This window comes from Genypterus blacodes, unplaced genomic scaffold, assembly GCF_046128005.1.
Source record: "Genypterus blacodes isolate CSIRO-AG114 ecotype Tasmania unplaced genomic scaffold, CSIRO-AGI_Gbla_v1 ptg000438l_1, whole genome shotgun sequence".
In the NCBI taxonomy this organism is placed as follows: Eukaryota; Metazoa; Chordata; class Actinopteri; order Ophidiiformes; family Ophidiidae; genus Genypterus; species Genypterus blacodes.
The window spans coordinates 1,196,624-1,222,391 of NW_027467208.1; the positions used below are offsets into that span (position 1 = coordinate 1,196,624).

At 46.4% G+C, this 25,768-nt stretch overlaps 1 protein-coding gene across 5 annotated transcripts in view; it reads left to right on the top strand.

The window, feature by feature from the left end:
* pleca (plectin a) overlaps positions 1–25,768 on the top strand; it is a 74,508-nt gene that overhangs the window by 12,832 nt on the left and 35,908 nt on the right. Inside the window, exon 1 of one of the 5 annotated variants that reach the window (XM_076139273.1) lies at positions 20,015–20,123. The exons of 3 other annotated variants lie outside the window; for them this stretch is intronic. In XM_076139273.1, coding sequence (XP_075995388.1) covers positions 20,084–20,123 — 40 coding nt within the window. In that variant the 5' untranslated portion in view covers positions 20,015–20,083. Of the gene's footprint in view, positions 1–20,014; positions 20,124–22,706; positions 22,866–25,768 lie in introns of those variants that run through there. One more of the 5 variants, XM_076139269.1, reaches the window with a different exon arrangement.

The window sequence follows — 25,768 nt, forward strand, 5'->3', positions numbered from 1 at the left end:
AGTATGGCAGAAGGATCAGCTCTAAAACAACATCAGATGAAAGCAAAGGGGAGATTTAGAGGAGGATAAAGGCGACAACATCTAGTATTTTTAGTAGGATTTGGACACATTTAGTCTCAGCAGCAGAAGTTATCGTCTTTCCTCAAACTCTGCCACCGCAAACCGAGCACAAACCGCACTCAGACACAACTTCCTGTCCTGCCATTGTGCATTTGAAAGTAGTGGTTTGCAAACGACAGAACTGATTGCAAGATTCCTCATCAGGAGAAATCCACAACTAGTGTTTCTGGTTTCCAAACTATGTGTCGGCTTGAAAGTGCACACGATACCTGACACAGGCGTTCACACGGAAAGGAAGAGAACTTCATCTCTCGCCTCCAGTTTATGTTAATGAATATCATTATCATTTTAATTATTGAGTTAAGTCTGTTCCTCGAATGAGCGGTGATGTACTTCGCTGAGCTTTACTGCTCAGAAGCTGCAGAGACACTGACCTTCACTTCAACTCCGACTGCCACTTGCCTCCATTTAACACATGCCAGCAGAGCTCAGTGGTCCCTGGGCATCAAAAGATTAAATGCTGTAAATTAAGACCTCATAAAGACATCATCCAATGTCTTTCAGATAGACTTTGAGATCCAGTCCACAAAATCATTAAGGGAGCACATGACCTGCCAATCACTTCCCTAGTAACCATCTGTGTACTTCTTAACATGAGTACTTCTGACTTTACTAACCATACCTTTAGTTCAGGTTAATTGGTTCAAACCTCTACCTTAAACTGTCTCAAGCGACTTAGTGTCTTTAAGTTGGACCAGATCTTGCACAATCACAGTACAAACGTACCGACTACAAGCTCAGGATCAGATTTCCCTGAGTGGAGTTTCAGGTCACATCAGGTGGAATGTTTGACTGATATCATCCTTAAATACACAAACCGTGTCAGAGGAGGGAGCGTTTACTGACAGATGATAAAGATATGGGAAGTTTTTCTTTTAAAATACAATAAGATCAAATTAAATAAAATAGATTCTGAGGGTTTCAGTTAAACATGAACACTATCCCACTAAACAAAATGACTCATTTTAGTGCCAAAACTATTTAAAAATTAAAGTAAAATTAAGTTAAAAACATACACAGAAAAAGCAAATATATGATATAGAAATGGAAAAATAAGGAAAAGGCCAGGATATAAACATATTAAAGTAAAACTTAAGTAATACTTTTGTTTTGAGTTCAGTCGTTCCAGGTTTCAGGTGAAGTGTGTCGTGTTTCACAATACAAGACAAAGATCTTCAGTCGGAGCTGATCTCATCTCTGCTGTGTTTGCTCAGTAGAGTGGAAGCTCATGAGCTGCAGAGTGGATTTCCTCTGTGTTCAGCCTCCACTCCCTCTTCCTAAACACCTCAAATAAGCCCAACACGCCGGGAAACACGCAGCTTTAACACACACCGTCTTAACATTTAGACTGGAGTCTGTCTGCTGGTGTGTGTTTGTGTGTAAATAGCAACAGGGTTCACTTGTGAAAGGGTAGTGATAAGTTTATCATGTGAATCATCAGTGAGCTGCAGCATCACAGAGAATCCCCCAGCAGGCTTCTCTTCCACTCACTTCACTCCGGATCACTTTCATGCAACTTGAACGCAAATGCAAAAATAGCATCTGAGAGCTATGCATGAGGGGAGTCCAGCCCCTCCCCCCAAAAAACAACACACACACACACACACACACACACACACATAGGCCAAAAAATATGCCAACTCACCATATAAGAGGTTGTGCATATGCAGTATAGCTGATTGATACAGTTTGTGTGTGTATAATGTATATATAGACAGAAAGATGTATTATGTTATTGACTCATTTGTTCTGTAGAGGGGAAAGCAGATCGTAGACTCTATTTGTAGAGTCTCAGACGGCGACTGGTCTATTAATAGCCATATTTAATCAAATTTGAAGCAATGAATATGAGGAAATGGCTCTGTAATATCAGTATGGAGAATTATTAACAGCTGAAGTTCGTGCTTGACTGAATCAGAAATGTAGATAATCTGCTCAGTGTTGTGTTATCAGCTTCTGCTCTGACTGAAATAGTGTTGTCATGCCAACTATGTGTACCTTACGTATATACTGTGTATGTGTAATGTGTGTATACTGTTATACAATCATCAGAGTTCGTCTTATTGGAGCTAAAAGCTGTATGCCATCATTTGTCAATCGTCTGTAGTCATAATCTTATTAGCGTCAGTATTTAGAGCCAGAAGCAGCTTTCTGATTGGTTAAGCACAGAGCAGGGGAATTAAGAAGCGATCCCAGTATAAATCAGAGTGCAGCCGTTGGGTTCAGTGATGGAAAGTAACAGAGAGTATATGTGGCGTCTCTTTGTTCACCCGTCCAGTCTTCAGCAGCTCCGTTTGGGTTTTTGGGAACGGGGAGTGTGTGGGTGGTCATTTCAAGAGGAAAGTTTCAGTCATGGAATATTATTTGGTCTGCGTGCAGGATGAAAACAGCCTTGTTTTGGAGATGGATCCCTCGGGGTGTGTCGTCTCCCTCATATGAAAACCTTAAGATGAAGCCTTGAAAGAATGTGCTTCTTCTCAGATCAATGCTGGTTTTTGTAGAATTTAGAAGCGGGTTCCTGTTTGCGTCATGTTAAAAGATGAAATAAGGAAAGTGGTGTTTAGGAGCTGTTTTAGGAGTTGTGAGATGTTCAGATGAAGTGAATTAGGAGATTTGCAAGGAAAACCACCAACTTCCCTCCTCAGATTGATCCAGTTTACATCATCAGCTTGTCTCAGAGCCTGGCAGAGTGATGACCTCCACTGGCAGAGGACACACTCATAAATTACCTCCACATATGTTCACACACACACTCCATCCCACAGGGAGGGCACTGTCCAGCGTGGACGCCCCGGGTCTCAGTCGGAGCGACAGAATCTTCCCACCCTGCTGCTACTTCACGTGTGTTTGTAACCTGACCTGGTGGGACTCTGTGTGTTCACATGTGCGGCTGAATGGGATGTGTGTGTGCTGCTGTGCGACACTGTGGGTGGAGGAGATGTATGACACCGACACTGTCCTGTGAAAAACACGGCAGATATAAAACTTTTATCCTTAAGAACTCAAGATAAAGACTTGTTGCACTTTTTATTAATTTTAGTTGATGAGAACAGAATTTGAGGTGCTTCTGGAGATGGTTGATCATTAAATCTGACTCATAGACTGATACAGCAGATTAAACCCTGAAGGAAGCGCTGGCTCCCTTTCACATTATCGATCTGTTGTTGTGCCTTAAAGCGAAAAACATGAAACTGATCAATTAAGCTTTTTACCAATTAACTTCTTTGGCTGTGGCAGCATGATGTCACTGTTTACTTTCCCACACAGTCCACAGTGCATCTGGTGGGATGTGGACTGATAACGGTGTCACCATGAAGAATGTCTGTCTAATCTGCCTGTGAGGATGATGATGTCACCGGCAGTGGACTGAGTGTGATAGTGGGGAGATCTCAGTCAGACAGAGATGAGATCGACCACCTGAGTTCTTCGGCTTCCATCATCAATCATGGACTGGATTTTACCTCGTGGACATAAAATCTCCTTTAGTCGATGAAACATTTGTCCGACTGGAGCCCCGCCCTTGTTCGAACGCACACATCCCTGTTTGTGGCCTTTGTTGACCTTTGTTGCCTGCATGTCAGCGTGCAGAGACACCCTGGCCTCGCTCGATCCCGGTGTGCCGAACAATGGCACTAACATTCTGCTCCTGGCATGTTAAGCCAGATTAATGCCAGGAATGTTCAGTAGTGAGCTGGCTGGCACTCAGGCTGGCACAAACACAAACACACACACACATTCTGTTTTCCTGCAGGGGGCCTCCCTCGGTTTCGAGCACCCGACTCACACTGCCTGTCTCACTTCCAGCTGAGCTCATGTCTGTGTATCAGAGATGCAAGAGGCTTAATGATGTTCACATTGATTTTCCTCTCATCCTTTCATCTTATCTCTCAAAGCTAAAAACAAGGATCCTGATTTCAGACTTTGATCAGATATGAAGACATACATGTATCTACCATCAGACCAGTTTACTGAAAGGGCACATGTATGTTTATTACTGATGCTTTGGAGGGCTTTTAATGAAAGTTTTTGCAGTGTTGCACAACATGAGATACGTGATCGACACCATCTTACCAAATTTATAGGGTTTTGCAGCCTTGGTGGTCTTCATTCTGCCATCTGGTGATCATGACCGTCACTTAATCATCTCTCAACAACAATCTGCTCCTGTTTCCACTCGCTGGCTGCAAAGTCACACTTCTCACTAACAGCTTCTAGGCAGAATAGATCTGTTGTTCTGCAGCCGTAAATAATCCCTCTGCCGGCTCTGTAACAGCCTCTAGTGGAGCTTTGTCAGTGCTGCACACAAAGGCAGGAAGACGGCGTGAATCTGCCTCAGTCAGGGTCGTCGCGCTGAAGAACGGAGGGCCTCACAAAACATTATTCATCCTGTCACATTCTGAGAATTCCTCTAACGTAGATGTCTTTGTGTCTTTGTCCGGTGTCTTCCCTCCTCTTTGTCTTTGCCAGTGTGGCTCAGACAGAGGGCACACACTCTACTTTGTTGCTTTTACCTGCTTGGCCTTGTATATGTGCATAATCCGTAGCTGTAAAAGGAGGATAGGAAAGGAAACGGTGTATTTATAGGCTGTGATCGTCCCTGTGTGTGTGTGTGTGTGTGTGTGTGTGTGTGTGTGTTTATGTGCGTGCAGATGAGACGGAGCAACTGCACTTTGGAATTTGATATCACTTTAATGAACGTGGGCTGAAAGGCACGATACCCTAAACAGAAACCCTCCCAAGGCCCCTCTGATCATGTATGTCATGCCTGAGATTTCCCCATTACCCCGCCCACCCCCCTCTACCCCCACCCCCTTCTACCTCCCACCAGCTCCCCTCAGCTCCTATGTGGACCAGGGTGGGGTTTGTCCCAACACAGCCATGAGACTCTGGCATCTGTGTCAGGCTGAGTTGTGACACCAAGGGCGTGGAGTCATGTGCTTCACTCCCCTTGACATTTTAGTAGAGAACCAACGGTTCTCCTCCTTCACACATGCTTGAATAAGCTCCAACAACAAGTCTGATATTTATTACCTGGGATTTATACCAGACTGGTACTTGGAATCCATTCCTTTAAAAACAGCAAAACTGAAATTTAGCAACGTCTGACAAGGATGAATAACGGTGGTGGTTGTTGGCAGATCTGTTAGATAGAGCAACACCGAATAGTTTGACTTCATATTGCAAACATGAACGCTGGCATCAGTTTCCTGTTTGGCCGCGCCTTGAATTCTTTAGGTGTCTTTTTAAAGTTCTGGAAGTTATCCCACTTTGACACATTCATAGGAAACAAACAAGGCAGGGAAATGCGATTACAGAAGAGAGTTGACTTCTATATGCATTCAGATTAAAATCACAAAAAGTAATATGTCCACAACCTAAAAAATTACAAAACAAACAAAGTAAAATTAAAGCCACAACAGTAATAAACCTCTGCAGCTTCAGACATGGATCTGTGGAGGTACGATTCCCTTATAAAGATGCTGTTTCAGGTGTGGCCTGCCAGTTGCTCTAAATGAATCCACTGTCATCACCGGATCGACATTTCCTCATAGACAGATCGCAGAGAGGGTCTTTGGTTCCCAGATCCAAATCTCCCAGGCAGTTCTGCTTTGCTCAAGGCTACATACTGTACTGTCCTCCACACTCTCCTACTAATCAAGCCCTGCGGGGTGTGGAGGTCAGGTTAAAGGTCAAGGCTGTGTAGGAGGAGGATGCAGGATTGATCTCCCGTCTCAGGCTCAGCTCAGCTTCATCCTCAGTCCTCTGGGAAGTGAAACATGGCGACACCTTTACCTGCTTTATGATGTCATATTTTATTTTTTCCAATTCCACAGAACATAAAACATAGGACAGCTTTTTAATTACAACTTTTACCAAGCATTTTTATGAACTCAATCCACTGTATATTACTGTTTATATGTTATAACCAGTTGCCATAGTGATGTGGATGTGAAATCGTTCATTGGGCCTTGAATGCAAAGGATGAGAATATTTTTGTATTTTTTCATTCTTTTACTTATTTGTATTTGTCAGTTGGGAGTGTCTCTCATCTTGCTCCATCTATGATCTCATATACTCAGATTCTGTCTTCACTGCTGCTGTAATTCAATCCGTGCAGCACCCCCAACCTGACAAGCACTCATTGATTGCGTATCGATTGTAAAAGGAGGTTGATGCGGCTGTAACTCTTCCTCTGCAGCAGCAGCCAGGCTCAGCAACGCCCACGGCTGAAAATCTGCCTCCATTACATGTTATTTATGACACCGTTGTTCCACACTGGTACCAGACTCCATTCTTCTCACTCTTCATCCGCTTCTTTGCCAGCTGATTTAAGAAAGGATGAGGGATCAGTGTGTGTGTGTGAGAGGGTGTGAGGGTCAGAGACGAGCTGTTGAATTCAGCAGCACACTGTTAGAAGAGGAAATAGGATTCCTTAAACTCTGCTTCCTTAAACGCCACAACGGAGAAAATTAGCCTGTTATTGTTTTGATCAAATCCCCATCAGCCTCTGAATGAGCAGTTATCATGTTTCCCCTTTGATTCAGGTTTGTTCCTTAGACGTTCTTTCTATTCTCTGCAGGCTTCTTTGACATTTCTCCTTATCTGTCTCCTGACCTGAGATCATTTTAGCACCCGAGTGATGTTTTAATTTGTCTCAGAGTATTTTGAGACGACACTTTTAAATGCTGTGATCTTGATTGATAGTGTTTATTTGGTTTGCAGGCGATGTGAAGTATTTCAGCTATTCATGCTGCTGAAACACAAAGCAGCTGTCGGAGCCATGAGCCGTGCATCAGTGGAACCTTTCAGACGATCAGAACTTTGAAACATTCCGTATATTAAAAGCCTTGTACTTATACAGTCTGAGCGCCGGACGATTCATTAAGAATGAACACAAACCTTCAGAAGGAAACTGGAGCCTGAGTGAAGCTGAGGTCCTGATGTGAGCGACCACACAACCATCTGTCCCCCCATGATCACTAAATTGGCATATTGATCAGTATGGATGATTTACTGCCACACAGACCAGCAGGTGTTGTAGTTTCTGACCATTATATGTCAGAAATGCATTGATGATACTTTTGTTTTTCACCATTATCAAGCCTTGCAATCCTAATTATATTGAAATCAATGTCACAGCTTTGTCCAGTATCTTTTATTTCCCAGCCTGTCTTCCTGACAGGACTGTCTCACCTCCAGAGGGTGATATGGAGCAGAAACAGACCAGAACACCGCCATGTTTTGTTTTTTTGTGCCGACCTTGGATCCCCAGAGGTTTCTAATATTACAACCACAAAAAAAAGCTCATCACTAAATCTTGTGTTCCTGTAACAGCATCACACTGCACTGAAGCTCCAGTGTGTAACTTTGTACAAACGGTGTTTCGGAGAAGTAGAACTAGAATTTGCTGGAAATCCTGCTGACGTCCTGATATCTGTGCGGCAGATTGGCATCATTCCACCTCTAGACGTCTGGAAGGAGATGAGTTACAGGTTCATTTGTGTCAACCGGAATGATAAAAGAGTAGATTCCTGGATCACAGCTGTTGTTAGTTGCAGATTGAATCCTTTATGATGAAGCTTTGACCTTTGGCTGGGTTTGATTTGGTTTAAATTGCAGTTTAGCTGAAGCTTCCTTGAGTGCTGCTGTGTCATCCAAACCAAACCCCACCCACCCAGAGCCAAGGTCCCCTCTGCAGCACATCGCCTCAGGAATAGGCTCTGGGCAGGGGGGGGGGGGATAATGCTGAGTCACTGTGTGGGAAATGAGATTGTGGCGTGAATGGAATCTCTTACTCATGATTTTACACTAAATAGTTGGAGCTACTGTGTGGTACGACATGTTCTGCACGTATTCATCCGCTTCATCCTCTTCATCCTCCTCCTGCTTTAGTGTTACATCCAGGTGTTACACTGACCCAAATCAAGCGCTCCCTCTCTCCCTCCCTCTCAATCTGTCCATTAAAACATCATCACTTCACACTATCTCTGCATCAGCCTGCTTGAATCCAAGCCCGCTGTTTGCACGGTAGTGATGCGACGGTGGAGCCTGACTGTTATTGGTTAAGACGACTCCCTGTGAAACACCAAGAGGATGAGACGACAAGCAGCAGGGGAGGGGAGGGGTGGATGATGGATGGTGGATGAGAGAAGGGAGGTGTGTGTGTGCGTTTCTTTTCTTTGAACAATTTCTCTGCTGACAGGGATTGTGTGCGGGAGGGAGGGAGAGAGGGAGAGAGAGAGAGGGAGGGAGAGCAGCAGGGTGAACAAAAACACTAAGCTGCCAACTACTGTGGCAACGGCACAGCAGAGAGGGAGAGAGAGAGTGAGAGTGAGAGAAAGGCAAAGGGGAAGAAGCAGCCTGCCTTTAGCCGAGACGTTCCCATCCTCCGGCTGGTGTTTGCGGTGCCGTGCTGACCTTGCAGCTCTCACACTCGACCGTTTGGAGCCTGGGGCAGCAGAGAAGGAGAGAGAGCGAGAGCAATGGACCCTGCGAGGTCCATCCAGCATGAGATCACCTCTCTGAAAGGTACACCTCTCTCCCCCTCTCGCTCTATCCCTCTGATCTCTTTGCCTCCTCCGGCTGTCGGGACCGCCTTGTTTTTCCCACAATTCCTTGCCGCTCCTTTCCCCAGTGCTTCCTCTACTAATGGATATAGATGGAGGAAAAAAGTTGAGGGAGCTGTTAAATGGTTGTTAAATGGAGGAATTCTAATCCTCTGCTCTCTGCTTGTTTCTGTGGAGAAAAGGAATGCAAAGCTTTTGTTTGTGTGCGAGTGCTTTGAGCAGGGGTCAGGCGTGATCACCGTGCCGACACGCTGTGCTGACACGCTGTGCTGAGTCGCTGTGCTGAGTCGCTGTGTCTCTAGCCTGATGCTGCTGCTGCTGCATGCGGCACGTTAAGTGCGTCTGCGCCCTGGACCTGCAAAACAGAGTGGCTGCTGCTGCATCGCCGCGGTAACAGCAGTGATATTGGCCATGCGTAGCCCTGCCCCTTAGTCAGTGATCATGTCAGGCAGCACCGGGGGAACGTGCGGGGCAACAGAGGGGTGTGTGGCTGAGCAGTACATTGGCTAAGTTTAGTGTTTACATCATGAAAGTTTACATGAACACACACCTTACTGCTCTGCTTCATTAGAGAACAAAGTGTGTGTACCTGCTCTGGTCTCTGGCTTCTCTTCATAGGTCAGAGCTGGAAGAAATACACACATTATTTACAGGTATAAGTAAAAGTACTGCAATCAAAGATCTGCTTCAGTAAGTATTGGCTGTAATTGTCCTGAATCACCCATGTCAGCTTTGACGTGTATCTGTAATGTTAATTCAATAAGATCCCCAAATCTGGACTTTAAAGACCTAACTTGTCCTTCATGCTTTCATGCCAGTTAAAGCAGGACATTCTCTCTCTGTTCCCCTTTGAGATAACGTCCAGATGCATGTGCCAGGAAAGTAAAACAGGTCTGAGATATGAGATTAGAGCTCTGACTTCACAGGAGTAATATCTAACAGGTTAATCTGCTGTTGAATGTCTTTATCTCCAAAGGAACCTGGAACTGTAATTATCAGAGACATAAATCAGAAAACCGGTGGAGTAGAAGGAGAAATCTGCATCAAAAAGTAAAGAACAAACACCTGAATACTTTAGTAAATGTCCTGAGTGACCCTTCACCTCTGGAACAGATGGATTCAACAGTACCTGACCTTATATGTTCATTGTCCCACCTCTGGCTTCTTGCTTGTCTGTGGCCAGCTGCAGGTGTTAGTATCTGTCTGAGTGTGTCCAGACTGAATCAATCACTTATTCCGACCTGTGAGAGTGAAACACTGAACCTGTTCCTGCTGCTCACACAGTTATGAACCCTCAGCAGCCACACTGAGATTTATCACACACACAAGCTTCCATTTTGAGGAGGCAGTGCTGAGCCAGACTGGTGAAAGTTTTCTCTGAGTGTTTTATGAGTGTTTTTGATGAGGCGTTCTGGTTTATTCTGGTTCTGGTGCAGCCTTGGAGCAGCTTCTTTCCTTTTGATCCCAGAGCAGAGATCTGAAGGAATCCTGGGCACTTGGGAGAGGCTCTGAATGTTGTTTTCCCCCTGAGGCCTCGGGAGACAAAAGCCTCCCTCGCTTCAGTGAGCGCTCACCAACGGAGTTAAGAGTTACTCACTCAGTTCATTTGTAAGCTCGTCGTCACAGCAGGACCATCGCTGCCATTGTCTCTGTTCTTGTCTGCTATTTCCAGGATCGCTCTGGACAGAGTCGTCTCTTGTTGTTGACGCTCTGCTGTATGTTTTCACACCAGCATCGCCTCTGTTGATGTCTGTCACTGAGAGTTGACTGACATTCCTCTCTGCTTCACCTCAATACTTACAAGATAATGACAGGCTCTTCAGCTCCGCTCTCTCTTTCTCTCCTCTGCCCCCTTTAACACCTCCAGCCTACAAACCTTCTCAACCCTATTTAACCTTTGACCCGTGTTGGGCCCTACCATTAGCTGCGTCTGTATCTCCACCTACCACAGCCCTCCTGTCTCACCCTCATCAGCATGTTTTCACAAACAGAGCAGTGTTGTGGAGGATTCTCTCTGAAGGTGAAATGCTCAGGTCCAAACCAAGGACAAGAGGACTCCTCAGCAACAGAGCCATCCTTAAATATGATGTCATCATCTCTCAAATGTACAGCATCAGCCTTTGTCAGACGCTTTATTGTTCCCTTTTGTACAGTAACTATTAGTAACAGGTCCTCAGCCATTGTTTGTGTCTGTGTCTCACAGTGTGACAGACTGATAAACTGCCTGCTGCCACTGAGACCCAGCAGCTGATCTGAGGTCATCAGGCTGTCAAATCCTGTGTGTCTGTGGCCTGGTTAGACACACAGGATTTGACAGCCTGATGACCTCAGATCAGCTGTGGATGTGTTTGCAGACACTGGCTACATGATTCACTTGGATACTTGGATTCACCTGCTTGTAACGTTTAGAACGGCCAGTTTAAGTGCAGCTAGATCCCTACATAATGCTGATGTAATGATTTGGTCTTTTGGTCTTTGGTTTCTGGCAGTCGTGCCTGAAGCAGCAGATTTCAGTCCTGCTTCAGCCTCAGAGCAGAGTTTTGCTTTTCCTTACTGCTGCAGTCTGCACTTGCCAAGAATTAAGTGAGATGTGAGGACATTGCAGGGGATAAATGGAAGGGACGGAGGAGACAGAACTGCTTGGGCCTGCAGAGGAATCTGTGTTAACGTACAATTCACACCAGAGGAGGAAGAAAACTTTAGAAATGGTCTCCAAATGTTTAAAGACTAAACCTTAACCAAAAGTATATTCAGGTTTCCTAAACATTAGAAACATATTGCTGCTGTTTGTGCGTGTGAGAGAGAAGAGGCTATTCTTGGATGTGTTGGTGCGATGTACATGTCCTGTCTGTATTTCCAGGGGGGTCATAGGTCACCTCCTCAGCGTCAGTAGCAGAAGTAGTCAGCGGCTCTGTGAGCGGTGGGAATGGGCGAGGATGAGGGTCGTGTTCCAGATTCCTCACCTGCCTCTGTCCAGACTGGTATCACACCATGCAGAGTGTGTGTGTGTGTGTGTGACTGTGGGGATACCTCACAGTGATTTATGAGCTGTGGTAGCTCCAGCTTTCGCGTCGTCACGGTGACACCGTACATTTGCAAAGAACCGCTGACACTCTTCTTTTCATACACTTACACTTACAAGAGGCCAGTCATCACATTAACCATTACACAGTCACATTTGAATCAATCCCATGTATTCTGCAAGGCAACATGACAGGGACTTGGCAGAGGTGCATTGTGGGTCATAGCAGGTCAGGCCGGGTGGAGGTTTGTGTACAATAGTCGGAGGAAGTATTCAAGATGAAAGGAGCTCAACCGCTAAATCTGTTTTCCTTTCAAATCCCAGTAAGAACCATGCAGCCTCTAATCCAGTTTAGATTAGAACAAAGTGTTTATTCTGGGCGTGTAATGAAGTCCATGAGTCTGTACATGTCTGGATGGTTTTGAGTCTGTTTCCCTCGGCGATGGCCTGTGTAAGCCCATTAGAGCTGTCGGTGACCCCCCCCCCCCCCCAACTCAGCTGATGATGTGATTACGTAATGACATTAACCTCTGGTTTCCTGTAATCTAGAGGAGCGACCGCCTCGTAATTTGTCACATCCTCACCAATCATTCACTCCATGGACGTAATCAACTTCCTGGTGTTTTGTTTTGTCAGGGAGAGGGGATTCAGCTGGGGGGATTGGAACCAGGTGACTCTGAAACACACTTGTAGAACACTTTGAGGTTCTCGTGGCTTTACCTAAAGGAACCAGAAGGTGGCACTGTTTTCATAGTTTCATACTTTTCATACGCAGAGTTAAGTGTTGTCATTACTGAGTTGAGGTTGGTGTTCTGTTCTGCTCCATTAAAATGTATTCTCTAAAGCTCAATGCACCACAGTTTGAACTCGTGGCTTCTTGTCTTCACTTTTAGTTTCCCCCTTGTTGTTGTTTCTCCCTGTAGGTAAGTGTCGTTCCTGCCCTTTAAAAGCTCTTTGTTGGTGTCGGTATTGACCTGTGGCCCCCCAGGTGACCTATCCGACCAGTATCTGCTCACAGATGACACAGGGAGGGGGGGCACCTGTTTGGGCACACTTACACACCAGCTCTACATATGCCTCAGCTCTGAAACGACACCGCTGTTTACTGTAAACCTCAACTCTTCACCTTTTGCGTTGTGAAGCTGTGAGAGGTTACAGGTCGTAGGCTCTTGGGTTGGATGCCAAGCTGGAACTCTAGACCTCCTTTTAATCACTCTGTGCTTGTTGTTTCTCGTCTTTGGTGAGGAAGTGGGGTCATCCTGTCGTTGCCCACCATTGTCTTGGTGCAGATTGGTTGTGTTTGCTTGAGAAACAGTGATGACGCTGTAGAGTTATCGTGCCTCTCTGCGTTGTAAAGCCCACCTTCCTGCACACAATCCAGTGTTTGTGCTATGTTTCCTTGTCTGATCTTCTCTTCCAGCAGCAGCAGGAGTTCCACGTCACACACTCACATTGGTTTTCTGTTCCTCCCACTGGCATTTAAGTCTGTCAGTAATTGTAAGTCATAAAGCCTTGTCCTTGTGCCATTTTCAGGGCTTTGCCTGGCATGAGACGCTATTATGAGAGCTGTGGGGGCTGTTTGTTCGCCCGCCCGCCCGCACATCAGCAGCCACAGAGGCGCCCCAGCAGGAGGAAAAAAATCTGATCTGCATTTCGCTCACGGGCCCATTTTATTGTAACTGTCGTGCATTTTTGTCATGGTGGTGATCTGAGGAGTGGAGGAGAATGTGTGCTTGGATCTGGGCAGCGTTGAGGCGGAGGACTCGCTGAAAGGAAGCCCCTGAAAGCAGCCCCTCTCACCCTGTCAGAGGAGGGTTTACGAGGAGGTCAAGCTGTTGTATACGACCTCACTAATGTCACCTCACACATATCATGGCCGGAGAGTCTTTACGGGAGCTAAAAAAAAAATGCTGTCACTATGGGAGTCTTCTGCAGGTCGGCACAGAGCGTCTTCGTCTCACACTCGTCTTCTCTCCTCTAAAACACCATGGTTACCCCACAGCAGATATATTACCCATCACCACCTTTCTCCTTCATTGGCCTGTAGTTTGTTAGAGTCGATGAAGAGAGATCCAAAGAGTGAGGATGCGCAACTTTTTCTAATGAGCCATGAGCGGATTCCTCCAACAGAGAAAGTGAAACTCTGACTCCAGGCCCTGCAGCCTCCACGGAGAAAAGGCTCAACAATGCTCGCCGCTGTCCCACATAGCAGGCAAACAAAGTGCGGCTGTATCGGGGATTCTCTGATGCGCTTTTACAGGGACAGATCGTCGATTGCCTCCCACGCGAGTCCAGAATTCTTCGCCCTGCGTCTAAGTGCTGCCATTGTTATGGAGTATCTTTCCTTTAAATTGTCGGTCAGGAGGCCACATGGCTGCCCCGCCCTCATCGTTAACACTCATTCCAAATCCTACTGTGGTCCCGTTGTCTCAAGACCACAGACATTTACCAATGAATCCTATAAAATTCATCTTTCTCAGTGTTTTGCACATTCGCTGGGTCATTTGCGTTGCAGGAGCGTCCATGTGAGCCGGTTGCTGATAATCTGTGTTGGCTCACATGTTATCTGTGTGTGTGTGTGTGTTTGTCTCTGTGTGTGTTCTGCTGTCCCTCCTGTCTAATCTTCAAATGTCCTCCCTTCTCCGCATGCCAGGAAGTTTTAATTTGATGTTCCTGCGGTCAAGTTTCTGTTCTGGGTTTGGTTTTTGCAGTGGACAAGTGTGTGTGTGTGTGGTGCAAACAGAAGGCTGTAATCCAGTGAGTCTCTCATAATAATGACAATGCCAAACTGCAAACTGTACCCACAACTGCACTGTGTGTGTGTGTGTGTGTGTGTGTGTGTGTGTGTGTGTGTGTGTGTGTGTGTGTGTGTGTGTGTGTGTGTGTGTGTGTGTGTGTGTGTGTGTGTGTGTGTTCTCATTATCTGCAGCACTCAGACGGTCACTTGAGGTTGTGTGGTGAGGATCCACTGGGCCACATTCTCTTCCAGCAATAATCGGTAGTCTGTTTTTCTGTGTTGCCGGTAGCGATTCTATCTCATCTGACCACTGTTCTGGCCTCTGTACATGTATTTACTCATATTTCTGTGTATGCGTCACGTTCCCATGGTTACGGGCATTCCTGACCGGCCGCGCCCTTCCAGGGGTTTTGATGAGTCACTGCCGGGGCCGGTCACACGGACACACACACACACACACACATACACACACATACATCTCGGATTTCTTCCTCTTTGGGCTCTGTGGTGAAATTCCTCCTCGCACGCCGCTCTTGTGATCGGAGCCAAACTTTGAGGAAGTACAGTCATCCATTTGCTGCTTCTCCTGTCGGCCATTTTGCAGCGAGAAGCTTTTTGACTGTAAAAGCTTTGTGTCACTCTGTCAACGCTCGCTTACTGCTCGCTTACTCACAGCCGCTCTGTGCCAGTCTGCTCTGCCCAGAGGGGACGAATCCAAAAGGCTCACTGGGTTTTGCAACTCATGCTCCGCGGCCCTGCAGGCGTCCATTAGCTGCTCTTATACTACCCTCCGCCATTTTAGATCAATTTCATTGCCCTCTGGACGGCTCGTGTTCCATCTCTCCGGTGCTGAATCTTTACGGCCTGAGAGGTTTTTGGGATACGAACCAAATCTGGTTTCCCTGGCCTGCATGTTCTGTTCGGTTCCTGAGGCTGTGAATCTCAACCACCCAGACTTGTTCTTGTTGTTTTCTGAGGCATTCGTCTTCATCACGTCAGAGCAGAATGTTCTGTGAGAGTTTCCGTAATCACAGTCTGAGAAATGTCTGCGATGATTTAGTTTAAGATTGTTGGCTTAAGTGAGCATGAGGTGGGCAGATGCACCGGCACATCACAGGAGAGGAGAGATGAAGTGATGCTGTTTCTCACGTTTTCATGCAAACACGTTTCCACACAGAGGCTGTTATGCAGTGTTGTGTGTCTTCTTCTATACGTGTGTGTGTGTGCAGTGTATTGTTTAAGCACTCACCCCTCCAGCTTTTTCCCCCGCTGCTCCTTTTTTCCACATGGCAGAATCCAAAATTGCATTTTACAACTTGGAACACAAACTACGACTGCTCCGCTATAAAGTGTGAAGAGGAATGCTGGGAGAGTTCCTTTAGCCAGAGGAGCTGAACGGGTTCACTTCAGGTTGCCTCCATTCCCTCTCCTCCCATGTTACCTTCTTTCTTTTGAAAAGGGTTCAATTCCCTTCATGCTCAGAGGCACGTCAGCAGTACTTTACAGTTTTCCAGCTACTTTGCCAAACGTTCATATCAACAATGGATGTACAGTAGTAGGATTCAACTTGGCTGTTCCCAATCCTGCTCCTCAAGAACCAACAGCTCTACACACACCTGATGAGGTTCCTTAGGTGTGGTCAGGTGATCAGGGGGCTGCTGCCTCACACATCTTGATTGTCTAAACACACCCGGTTTATCAGGCGGTGGGTGGACGGGCCGGTGGGTCTGATGGATGTAGGAGGAAGAGTCCACCTAAGCAAACATAGTTCCTTTGTTGCTGCTGTTTAGTTTGGTGCAGAGCCTCAGAGCAGAGAGATCATGAGAGCACCTGGAGCCTCCCTGCATGCAGCAACACTTGGCCTGAAGCTCCCACTTACGGCAAAACAATCCTGAATTCTTGTATTGTGAGGGATGTTGTTTCCTTGAACTTCTCTAAGGAATTCCATCTGTCACACCAAAGATCAGGCCTCTCTTCTTCATCATTTTTCCAGCTCACTTCACTCGCCTTGTGCTTTTTCATTTCAAATATGATGTTGTTGTTTGACAGGCTATCAAAACAGCAGAGAACTGGCGAGCACCGTGCCTTTTCACCGGGATGCCCTGTTCTGACCCCAGAGGGATCTGCTGTGATTGTTTTCCAAATACTTTGGCTCTCGCTCTGAGTTGCTGCACCGCCTTGATTTGTGGAGGAGCTTCTTCAGAATGTAATTTCTTAAGAAACACGACTCTCAGGAGAGCAATCTGTTCCACGTTTGCTTGTTTCTTCATAGACTTAAGTATTTGTGACACATTAATGGGTCAAGTGGGATTTTCATTATTGAGATTTCAGCAACTTTGAACTGGATAAATCATTTAAATGTGATTGCTTGAAGCAGAGCAGTGATACCAGATGTTGTGCCTGGTGTGATCTGCAGGGGGCGCTGCAGGCTGTCTTCAGCTATAGGTCAAACAGAAAATCCAAGTGTAGATTCTGCTTTGATTCTATTTCATGGCTCTAGTCAGACGCTGTAGCTGCCTGATGAGGTCCGACCTTCTGGAAAAGGCGAATTGGAGGAACACATTTCCACTCGCTGGCAGCTGCAGCGATCCTGGACTCCATATTGCTTTTCAGTCTCAATCAGTCTCTCGTAAGGTTGAGTAGCAGAGTTAAGCACACACACAATTGTCCTCTCTTAAGGAAAAGAAATGACTTGATTGCTTTTCCATTTCGGTTTGCAGAATTGGCTGTGTGTGTGTGTGTGTGTGTGTGTGTGTGTGTGTGTGTGTGTGTGTGTGTGTGTGTGTGTGTGTGTGTGTGTGTGTGTGTGTGTGTGTGTGTGTGTGTGTGTGTGTGTGTGTGTGAGAAAGGAAAGAGCACGATGACTCTCCCGGTTGACCTTTGCGCTTATTTCTTCCAGAGGAAATATAAGAACTGCGTGACACAGCTAACAAACGTTTGGAAAAGAACAGCGACTTTGACAATGGATCCTGTGTGCTGCCCCCTATAGGTGGAGACCCTGAAGCGCGTTCTTCTTCGGGCCAAGAGGTGAACGTTGACGTCTCCATCCCAGTTTGTCTCTTCTCTTTCGTCCTCCTCTTCTCTTTCCTGGCTTTCACGTCTTAACTCTAGTTTGCCTTAGTGACAGGCGTGGCGTTACCATGGATACAGTTTGTGTTCAGGAGGGCGAGAGATCATTTGGTTACTTATGAATTGATGGTTGTGTCACTTTGCATACAGCTCAACAACGACCAGACAGGCAGTTTGAAGTCATTTTATAGGATGTGACAAAAAAGTGTGTCTCTGTAAAATGTCCCTAACTGTTCTGATTGCGCAATATAGAATGAGTCACATGTATTTATGGACCTTTGGGATGTTATTTGTTCCAACTATGTGCAGGGTTCACTTCTCATTTTTGCCTTAATAGCTATCTAGTCCAGTGTGCTTGTGTACATGCCGGTTGTTGTCATAGTTACAGACTTAAATGAAGCATTGATCCACTGAACAAACTGGCCTGGAGAGAGTTTCAGCAGATTCAAGCAGCCTAATGCAACAAGTGGGTTTATCTGAAGCAGCTCTTCTGTGTGTTTGTGTGTGTTTGTGTGTGTGAGGACTTTCCATAAATACAGGTTATATATTTATGTAGAAAGTAGAAATGATATATAATGAACTTATAATGATACATGTTGTGTAGAGTTACGGGAGTCCATGTGCTTCCTGTTCTGCTGTGTTTGCATATAGATGAGTGATGTGTGTGGAGGGAGTTATCACTGCCACCTGCTGGGCATAAATACTCTCCTCTCCATACTGTCATGTCACTGTACACACACCAGCTACATGTAGAACCTATATTATGTTATGTAGTATTTGTATTTCATCTTAAAGAACATACAGTATCTGTTATTTAAGTGGGACTAAGATGTTAGTGAGGTCATTTCTTGTGCAACAGGCCACAAATGACACAGAGAGGACTTCACCTTAAACGCTGCCCGCTTGACAACTTTCCATTCTCAGTGTTGATACATGACTAAGCACAGGCCGGGAAATGTGAGTCCAATTAAGCCACACTCAGCTTTTCCTGCCCGTGTGCCTCCGCAAGCTGGGCGAAGCAGCAGGAAGAATCCAGAAAGGAGAACACGTGGTAGTGCCACCTTTAATCTGTCCCTGAGTCAAGTCTCATTCAGCCCAGCCTGCTTTTAATGTAAACGCCAACGTTTAGCTGCGAGCACAGTGAGTCGTCACTGTCCCACACTCATTCAGTCAGTCATAAAGTGAGAATTCAACCAGGAACCTGCTCAGCTGCCATGGATGTGAGCTGTAGTAGAGACTACATGGAGGCTTTGATTCAACACGGCCAAGGTAGGACAGTTCAGTCTCTTTACCAAAAGGTGTCAGCACAGAAATACTTTAGAGCGAGTCTGAGCTGAGGAGAGAGGGGACCAGTGAGGATGGGAGCAGTGTGGTGGGAGCTGGTGTATCACAGAACAACACAGGTCACAGCTGTGTGTGTGTGTGTGTGTGTGTGTCTGTGATAAAGTGGTCACACGCTGGTTTGATCAGAATGCACCTTCTTTTTTCTTTTTTTTTTGTATCTGCTTTGTAATGTTTCCAGATGTGGAGAGCAATTGTTGTTTCAGAGAATAGAGCGCAGGAAATTATAGCTCAGTCACCACCCACGCTACCGGGGGGTGTCCTGGAATCACACTCGCTGTTGTTAAATCTAGTGGGTGTGGGCAGGCGGCGGACCCTGACTGGCTGCTTCACACAGAGAGAGAGACTGTGGGTGAGGGGGCAGATGTGGACCGGACTGAGATACAAAAGAACACAGCTGTATGAACACCTGTAAAACATAGATCATTATTATTATTATTATTATTATTAAGGATTAATTTGAAATAATACTTTTTTTACACACAAAAACTGAAAATCTGAAAGTGACAAAAAAATGAGATAGAGAACAAATCTGAACCAAATACCTCCAAAAACAAAGAAAACTTATTAAGAAAGAAACATTTTTAAAGAAGCAAGTTAGTGTGTGACTAATGTAAAAAGAGGAAAACACCTGGATGAGAGTGTGTAGAAGTTAAAAACAGCAGTAATCCACATCAATAATAAAGAATCAGGTGTGGAATGTTACATTTAAAACAGTTAATATCAGATTTTTGATAACTAATATATCATTTTTCCCTAATAACCATCTTATCTCTTAATCAAAGCCTTTATAGCCCCACAGTTTGACACCGCGGCCCACATCCTGCCCCCACAGAGCCACCCTTTGTTAGACGCTCCCTGGCAAAAATCATGTTTTCCGCTCTTTGTCTCCATCCTGTAAAAAGAGCCGAATGTGTCTCTGGGTGTTTCTGCAGCTCGGCTCATGGGTTGAGTCCAGCTGAGCGCGTCAGAATCCACCACACATGAGGTTCTGTTTCCACTGAGCACGAGCCTCGCAAACTCAATCAAACTGCCGAGGCTGCCTAGTGCTTTTTGCCTCCGTTCCTCTTCTTCTTCTTCTTCTCTTTTTTCCCTCCCTCCTCGCCCCTTCAGCACGCCCCCCTGGTTTTGATCAGCGTGCGATGTCGTAGGGTCAGCTCTGACTCCCTGACTCCCTGGCAGTTCAGCAGATTTCTCTAAAAGTTGTGAAGGAGGCACTGAGAGAAGATGGACTTGTGCTGCTGTTGCTGTCGGAAACGACCGGACGGTAGGTTTAGCTTTTTCATATGATGCGTTTTACAGCTTTGTGTTTCTGCTCCGGGTGATGCTGTTAGAGGATTTATCTAGATGGAGATTGATTCCCTTCAGAGGCTGCTGCCACTCCCAGCATCTCTCTACTATGGGGGAAGTTTAGCATCCTAACGTTGCTGAGATTCTTGTCATTCCTCACCAAAGCTCACCTGTTCTCTTCTGCAAATACTTATCATTTTTCTCACAATGAAACTTGACAGAGGTGTTTCCTGCTCCACAAAGTCTATGGGGCACATGATTTATATCTGTGTGTGTGTGTGTGTGTGTGTGAGTGTGCGGAGCCTGTGTGACAGTATGGGAGTCGTTGAGCGAGTGCATACCATGTGAATGGCTCCGCCCCCTTAAAGGAGCGGTGCAGGGAATTTATGGTGCACATCTGCGCCGCTGCCTAGCTTTCACTCCCACTCCTCACTCTTCCTCTGGAACTAATTGTCAGGTTGAGCTGCCACATTTTCAAGGGATCTGAGGACGTTTCCAAGGCAGGGTGAAAGGACTTTACCCAGAATCCAACGCTGCCACGCTGGTCCGCTAGCCAGAACTCCAGCCCGGCGTGGCCTCGGTTCAACCTCTCAGTTGGATTTGTTATCTAATTGATCGATTTAAGTACGATCCATTTTTAACTCTGTGGCCTGAGGCTGCATTAGCTTCTGATCCCTGCGTCCATGTCAGGGCTGCAAATCTGCTGACTCAAGAAAATCGATGACTAAACAAATAAAAGCCTTCATACTTTCCATGAAAGCAAAAAACGAAAACATACAATTTAAAGTTCTGATGTCAACCAACACCAACAAACCAGTCAGTCATCAACCAGACAATCAATCTATGCCATCTTGCCTCTCCCGTCTTGCCTCGGGACTCGATGCCTCCTTGTGACTAAAATAACCGTTAAGGTCTCTGCAACATTCTGCCGGTGTCATCAGAGAGGCGACCCGAGGTCCCGGTTGATCTATTTCTGCTTGTTTTACGGATGGCGGCTGGCAGGTGGCATTGCGTCGCCATCGGTGTGCGCCCGTCTCTCTGGTCCCGGTGTTTGGTTTCCTCTGGGTTTGAGGTTGAAAGTGACACGCTTCTCCTCTGTTACTCAACTGTTCAACCCCCGCACGATGTTCTGACAACAGAAACACCCACAACAATGTCATGTTGCCCGCAGCACAAAGCTTTGAATGTCTGTCTGGGTGTCATGTGTGCCTTTTAACACTTATAGAGCGTCTTGTGACGGAGGAGAGGCGGCCAATGTCAAGGGCTTAATGACAGAGCTGCAGAATGAGACGCAGCTTTAAGCCTCTGCAGGTGAAACACTCATATTTCTAATGATTATCCAATGACAGAGCAGGTTGAACACTTATAATTATGCTGTGTTAGAGTGACATTCTCCAGCTTGGTCCACTTTGAGAGGTTGATCTTCTCTTTCTGGCTCCCCTCTCTGATAATTGGCTCTTTAGAGAAATATGAAGAGTATTTTCTAATTGAAGGCTGTAAGGAGCTTTTGGTATTTAGTTCATTTTCCAGTGGTTTGGAGGTAAAACCGGTTTCTGGGAAGCTCACACACACACACACACACACACACACACACACACACACACACACACACACACGTACACACACGTACACACACGTACACACACACGCCCACACTGGCTGCATTGTGTCCAGGCATAAGGAAGCAATTTGAGAAATTTATTGTTGTTACATAATGAGAGTGAATGATAGTGAGTTGGGAAAGTAAAGTGTGAGGCAGAGCTTTGGTGTAAACATGAGGAGGGGAAAGGTTTAGATCATCTGTGAGTCGTTACTGCGCCGTGGAAAATACAGGCTGAAGACTTCTTCTTTCTTTTTAACCCTATAGAGGGGAGGAGGTGGAAACTTTGCCACCAGCTTGAGGTGGATCTCCCACTTGTCTGTCATCTTATCGAGGACTGACAACAGAGTGTGTGTGTGCGCGTGTGTGTGTTTGAGTTACACAAAACAGCCTCATATATTATTAACTCCTGCAGATAGGCTGCAGTGAGGGAGTGTGTGAGCGAGCGAGCGAGAGAGTGAGTGAGTGAGTGAGCGAGGGAGCTGTGAGGGAGGCACGGGGCATTCCTGCAGGGCAAAGCGGCCGAGTCACTCCAGCCACACGGGGGAGAGGAGGAGGAGGAGGACTTCTTAGTTTAGTTGACTCGGGGCGGCAAGAGAGAGAAAGTGAACATGGAGTGCAAGTTGTACTAACAAAAAAGAAAAGTGGATAGAGAAGAAAGGGACAAAGAAGAAAAGAGAGACAGAGAGGGAGAGAGAGAGACAGAGAGGGAGGGAGTCTGTCCACCAGAGCACTGAGTCACAGGGAAGAGAGAGAGAGAGAGGAAGGGAGGGAGGGAGGGAGGGGAGCTCGTTCTTTCCTTCTCTCTCTCTCATTAAAGTCCTGGGCAAACTTGGCTGCAGCTCTCCTTTTTTTAACCTCTGCGATGGCACCACACCCCTAGGTGACCACCCGCCCACCCGCTCACCTCACCTTTCACCCCCTCCGCCTCTTCCTCCCCCCTCCCACCCTCCTCCCGCCTCACTCCGGGAGCTCCGGGAGGCGGCTCCACACACACACTCTGCGACTCAGGCCCGATGCCGACCGGCCCCCCTGGAAATGTGTTCCCGGCCCTGGTGGTGGTGGGACACATCGTCACCTTGCTGCTGGTGTGGCAGTGGAGGACACGCAGGAAGGAAGGTAAGGAGGAGCCTAGGAGCTCTGGAGACGCTGGACTTTGTCCTCCTCTGCTCCGTCCTCGTCCACCGCTGTCGCTCTCTCGGTCTGCGTGTGTTTTTGTGAAGCACGCTCCTTCTCTCTCTCTCTCTCTCTCTCTCTCTCTCTCTCTCTCTGTCTCTTCCTCACTCCCCCCCACCCCCCTTTCTTTTTTTTCCCTCACTCTGTCTGAGTTTCCTGTAGTGTGGAGATGTTGCAGTTAACCCTATAAGTGCTGGCTGCGTGTGTGTTTTGACGTCACAGCTGGAGCAGAGAGTCAGAGTCTGTTGGGTTGTGGTTTTTTCCTCAGAGCTTTGTGTGTTTGTAGAGTTTCCTTTGGTTTCCTGGACACTTTAGCTGTGACTCGACACCTTTTATTCTTCCTCGTCTTCATCTTTCCTCTGCTTCATTTTTGCCCCCGCATTGTTTATAATCCTGTTGAGCCGGTTCCTGTGCAGACTGATGATATGATTAAAGTGTAAACATATCCTCCTGACACAGTCTGAAGTTTCCCTTTAGGCTCTCTGCCGTCTGCAATATTTTCAGACGCATCTTACCCAAGCTTGATTGGGTGTTGACACAGCTTGGCACAATGGCGGCTGTTAAACACACCTCTGCAGGTGGCACGCCCTGAGGCGACCTCAAGGACGTGGGTCTGACAGGCGGCAGGTGTGGATGAAGACAATTGGGGCGAAACTTGTTTGGCAAGTGAGATCTCTGACACGGTTCCATACATTCATGGAAGAGAATGAAGCGACCTCACTCTACCTTGACTGTGAGCAGGCGGAGCAGAGTTTTGAGGCCCCTGTGGTTGTTTTACTAAAGTAAGCAGGTAGAGTTCTGTAGGATAAACAGGGATGACCCGTTTGTTCTTATCCCCCACTGTGATCTCATAAACTGCAGTCTGTCGTACAGGAAGACAAGCAGGTCCACCCAGGTAGATAAGGAGCTTTTACAGCAGTTATGTCCTTGAACGTCAGGAAAACAAAGCCTCAGCATAAAGGCCTCCTGTGTGTCAAAAGTCTCTATTTGTAGCTTGACAGTGCGTTCTGACTTCATTGATCTACATAAAGGTGCCTGGGCAGAGACGTTTGACTGGCAAACATTGCATTGCAAAACTAGGCTATCTCTCTCCGCTCTGTCAACAATCAGCTGATTTGCATTTGGAGAGAGATCTGCTCTCACCCGCTGCAGTGCAGACAAAAGGCCTGTGCCCGGAACATCAGCGCCGCTCATGTTCCCTCTTCCCACAACCTGTTTGTGCTTTGATATTCTCTATGTATATTCTTTTTCGTCAGAGGCGGTGTTGCCGTGTTGTGTTTCTGTCTCTGGGTCGCTGTCGGTGCTGTTTACACGCCACAAGTCAAATATCTGCAGAGTCACACCAGAGGACGTTGACAGTTTGTGGAGGTGAAGTTTTAATCGGCGGGTCCACAAGGTGCCTTTGACTGTAGTTCAGTGAAGGTGGAAGTGGGTAGAAGGGATTTAACCCGGAGCCAGGGTTAAAAAAAGCCCAGCCTGTCTGCGGCGCTGCTGCTGCTGCTGCTGCTGCCACACATGGAGGGTTGACGGTTGTAAACTCGACACTGGGGACGGACGGCTGTGTATCCTGGATACAACCATAACAAACTGGAGTCTGCCTATCGCTGTCCTTTACTAGGTCTCAAGTTGATCCTCATGTTGATTCTCTTTACTTGTGACATTAGAGTTGATCTCTCCTTTAAAGCCGTTAGTTTCTCTATCTGTTTGTGTCGTTATGTTGTCTCGGGCTTCCGTTAATGATTTAGATTGTGGCTCTGCGAAGACTCATCGGATTAACCAGAGCCATCAACGTCTCAGTCCAATTCTTCACTCTGAATCGGCTTAATCCACTCAGGAAGCCACACCCAAACGAACACGGAGGACCCAAGGGGGTTCTCTATAAACCTCGTACAGGACATTGGAGGAACGGCTTCAGTTTCTGGCGCATGGTGGTGCATCCCGTGACTCATCATCCTCCCTGTGGCAGTAATGACTACCAGACTGAGAGGAAGAGGACGGCTCTCTCTGCTTTAAGAGAAAAGGGAGAATAATACACTCCCACTGTGTCCCTGCACGACCTTCACCATCCACTACACACACACATTAGTGGTTGAGATATAAGTCTCTCCTGTGCGTCATGGTGTAGTGTGGGTGTGTGTGTGTGTGTGTGTGTGTGTGTGTGTGTGTGTGTGTGTGTGTGTGTGTGTGTGTGTGTGTGTGTGTGTGTGTCAGTGGCTCTGACCCGTGTGGAGGCAGCAACTGGACTCTCAGTTTGTATTTCAGAGGGTTAAGAAGAACAGCTGAGCCTCATCAGCTGTTCTGGTCCGGCTCCTTATTTCAATGTTTTCACTCATGAAATGGAAGGTTGAAGGTTGAGACATTTGTGTGACATTACACACAGTATTTGTTTATAATTTCCATGTCCTGGTGTCAACTTTAACTTTGGGGTGCTGTCATGAAATGATTCATACAGGAGATTCATTATCTTGTCTTGTTTGTGGCTTTAAGTTCAGCGGTTTGGCGACTTTTTAATTAAACAATCTACGCCAAAATCTTTGGCTTAATTGAATTTTATTGTGTAATTAAACTTAACTTTTGGCGATCACTCCTTACCCGCTCCTTTCTCAAGAGCTGTTTTCGATCCCAGCATCATAAAATGTGCAATAGTTTGTCTGCAGCCTGAACGTGACGAGAAAATGTGCAAATATCTGCGCCTTATTGTGAAATAGAGACAGAGAACAACAAGAGTTTGTGTTATTTATGAGCCACAGCTGTTTCAATGCGATGAAAACTTGATTTATCACACACACGCACACAGACACTAATGCTTATAATCACATATGACATGCCAGTGGCTATTCTATAGT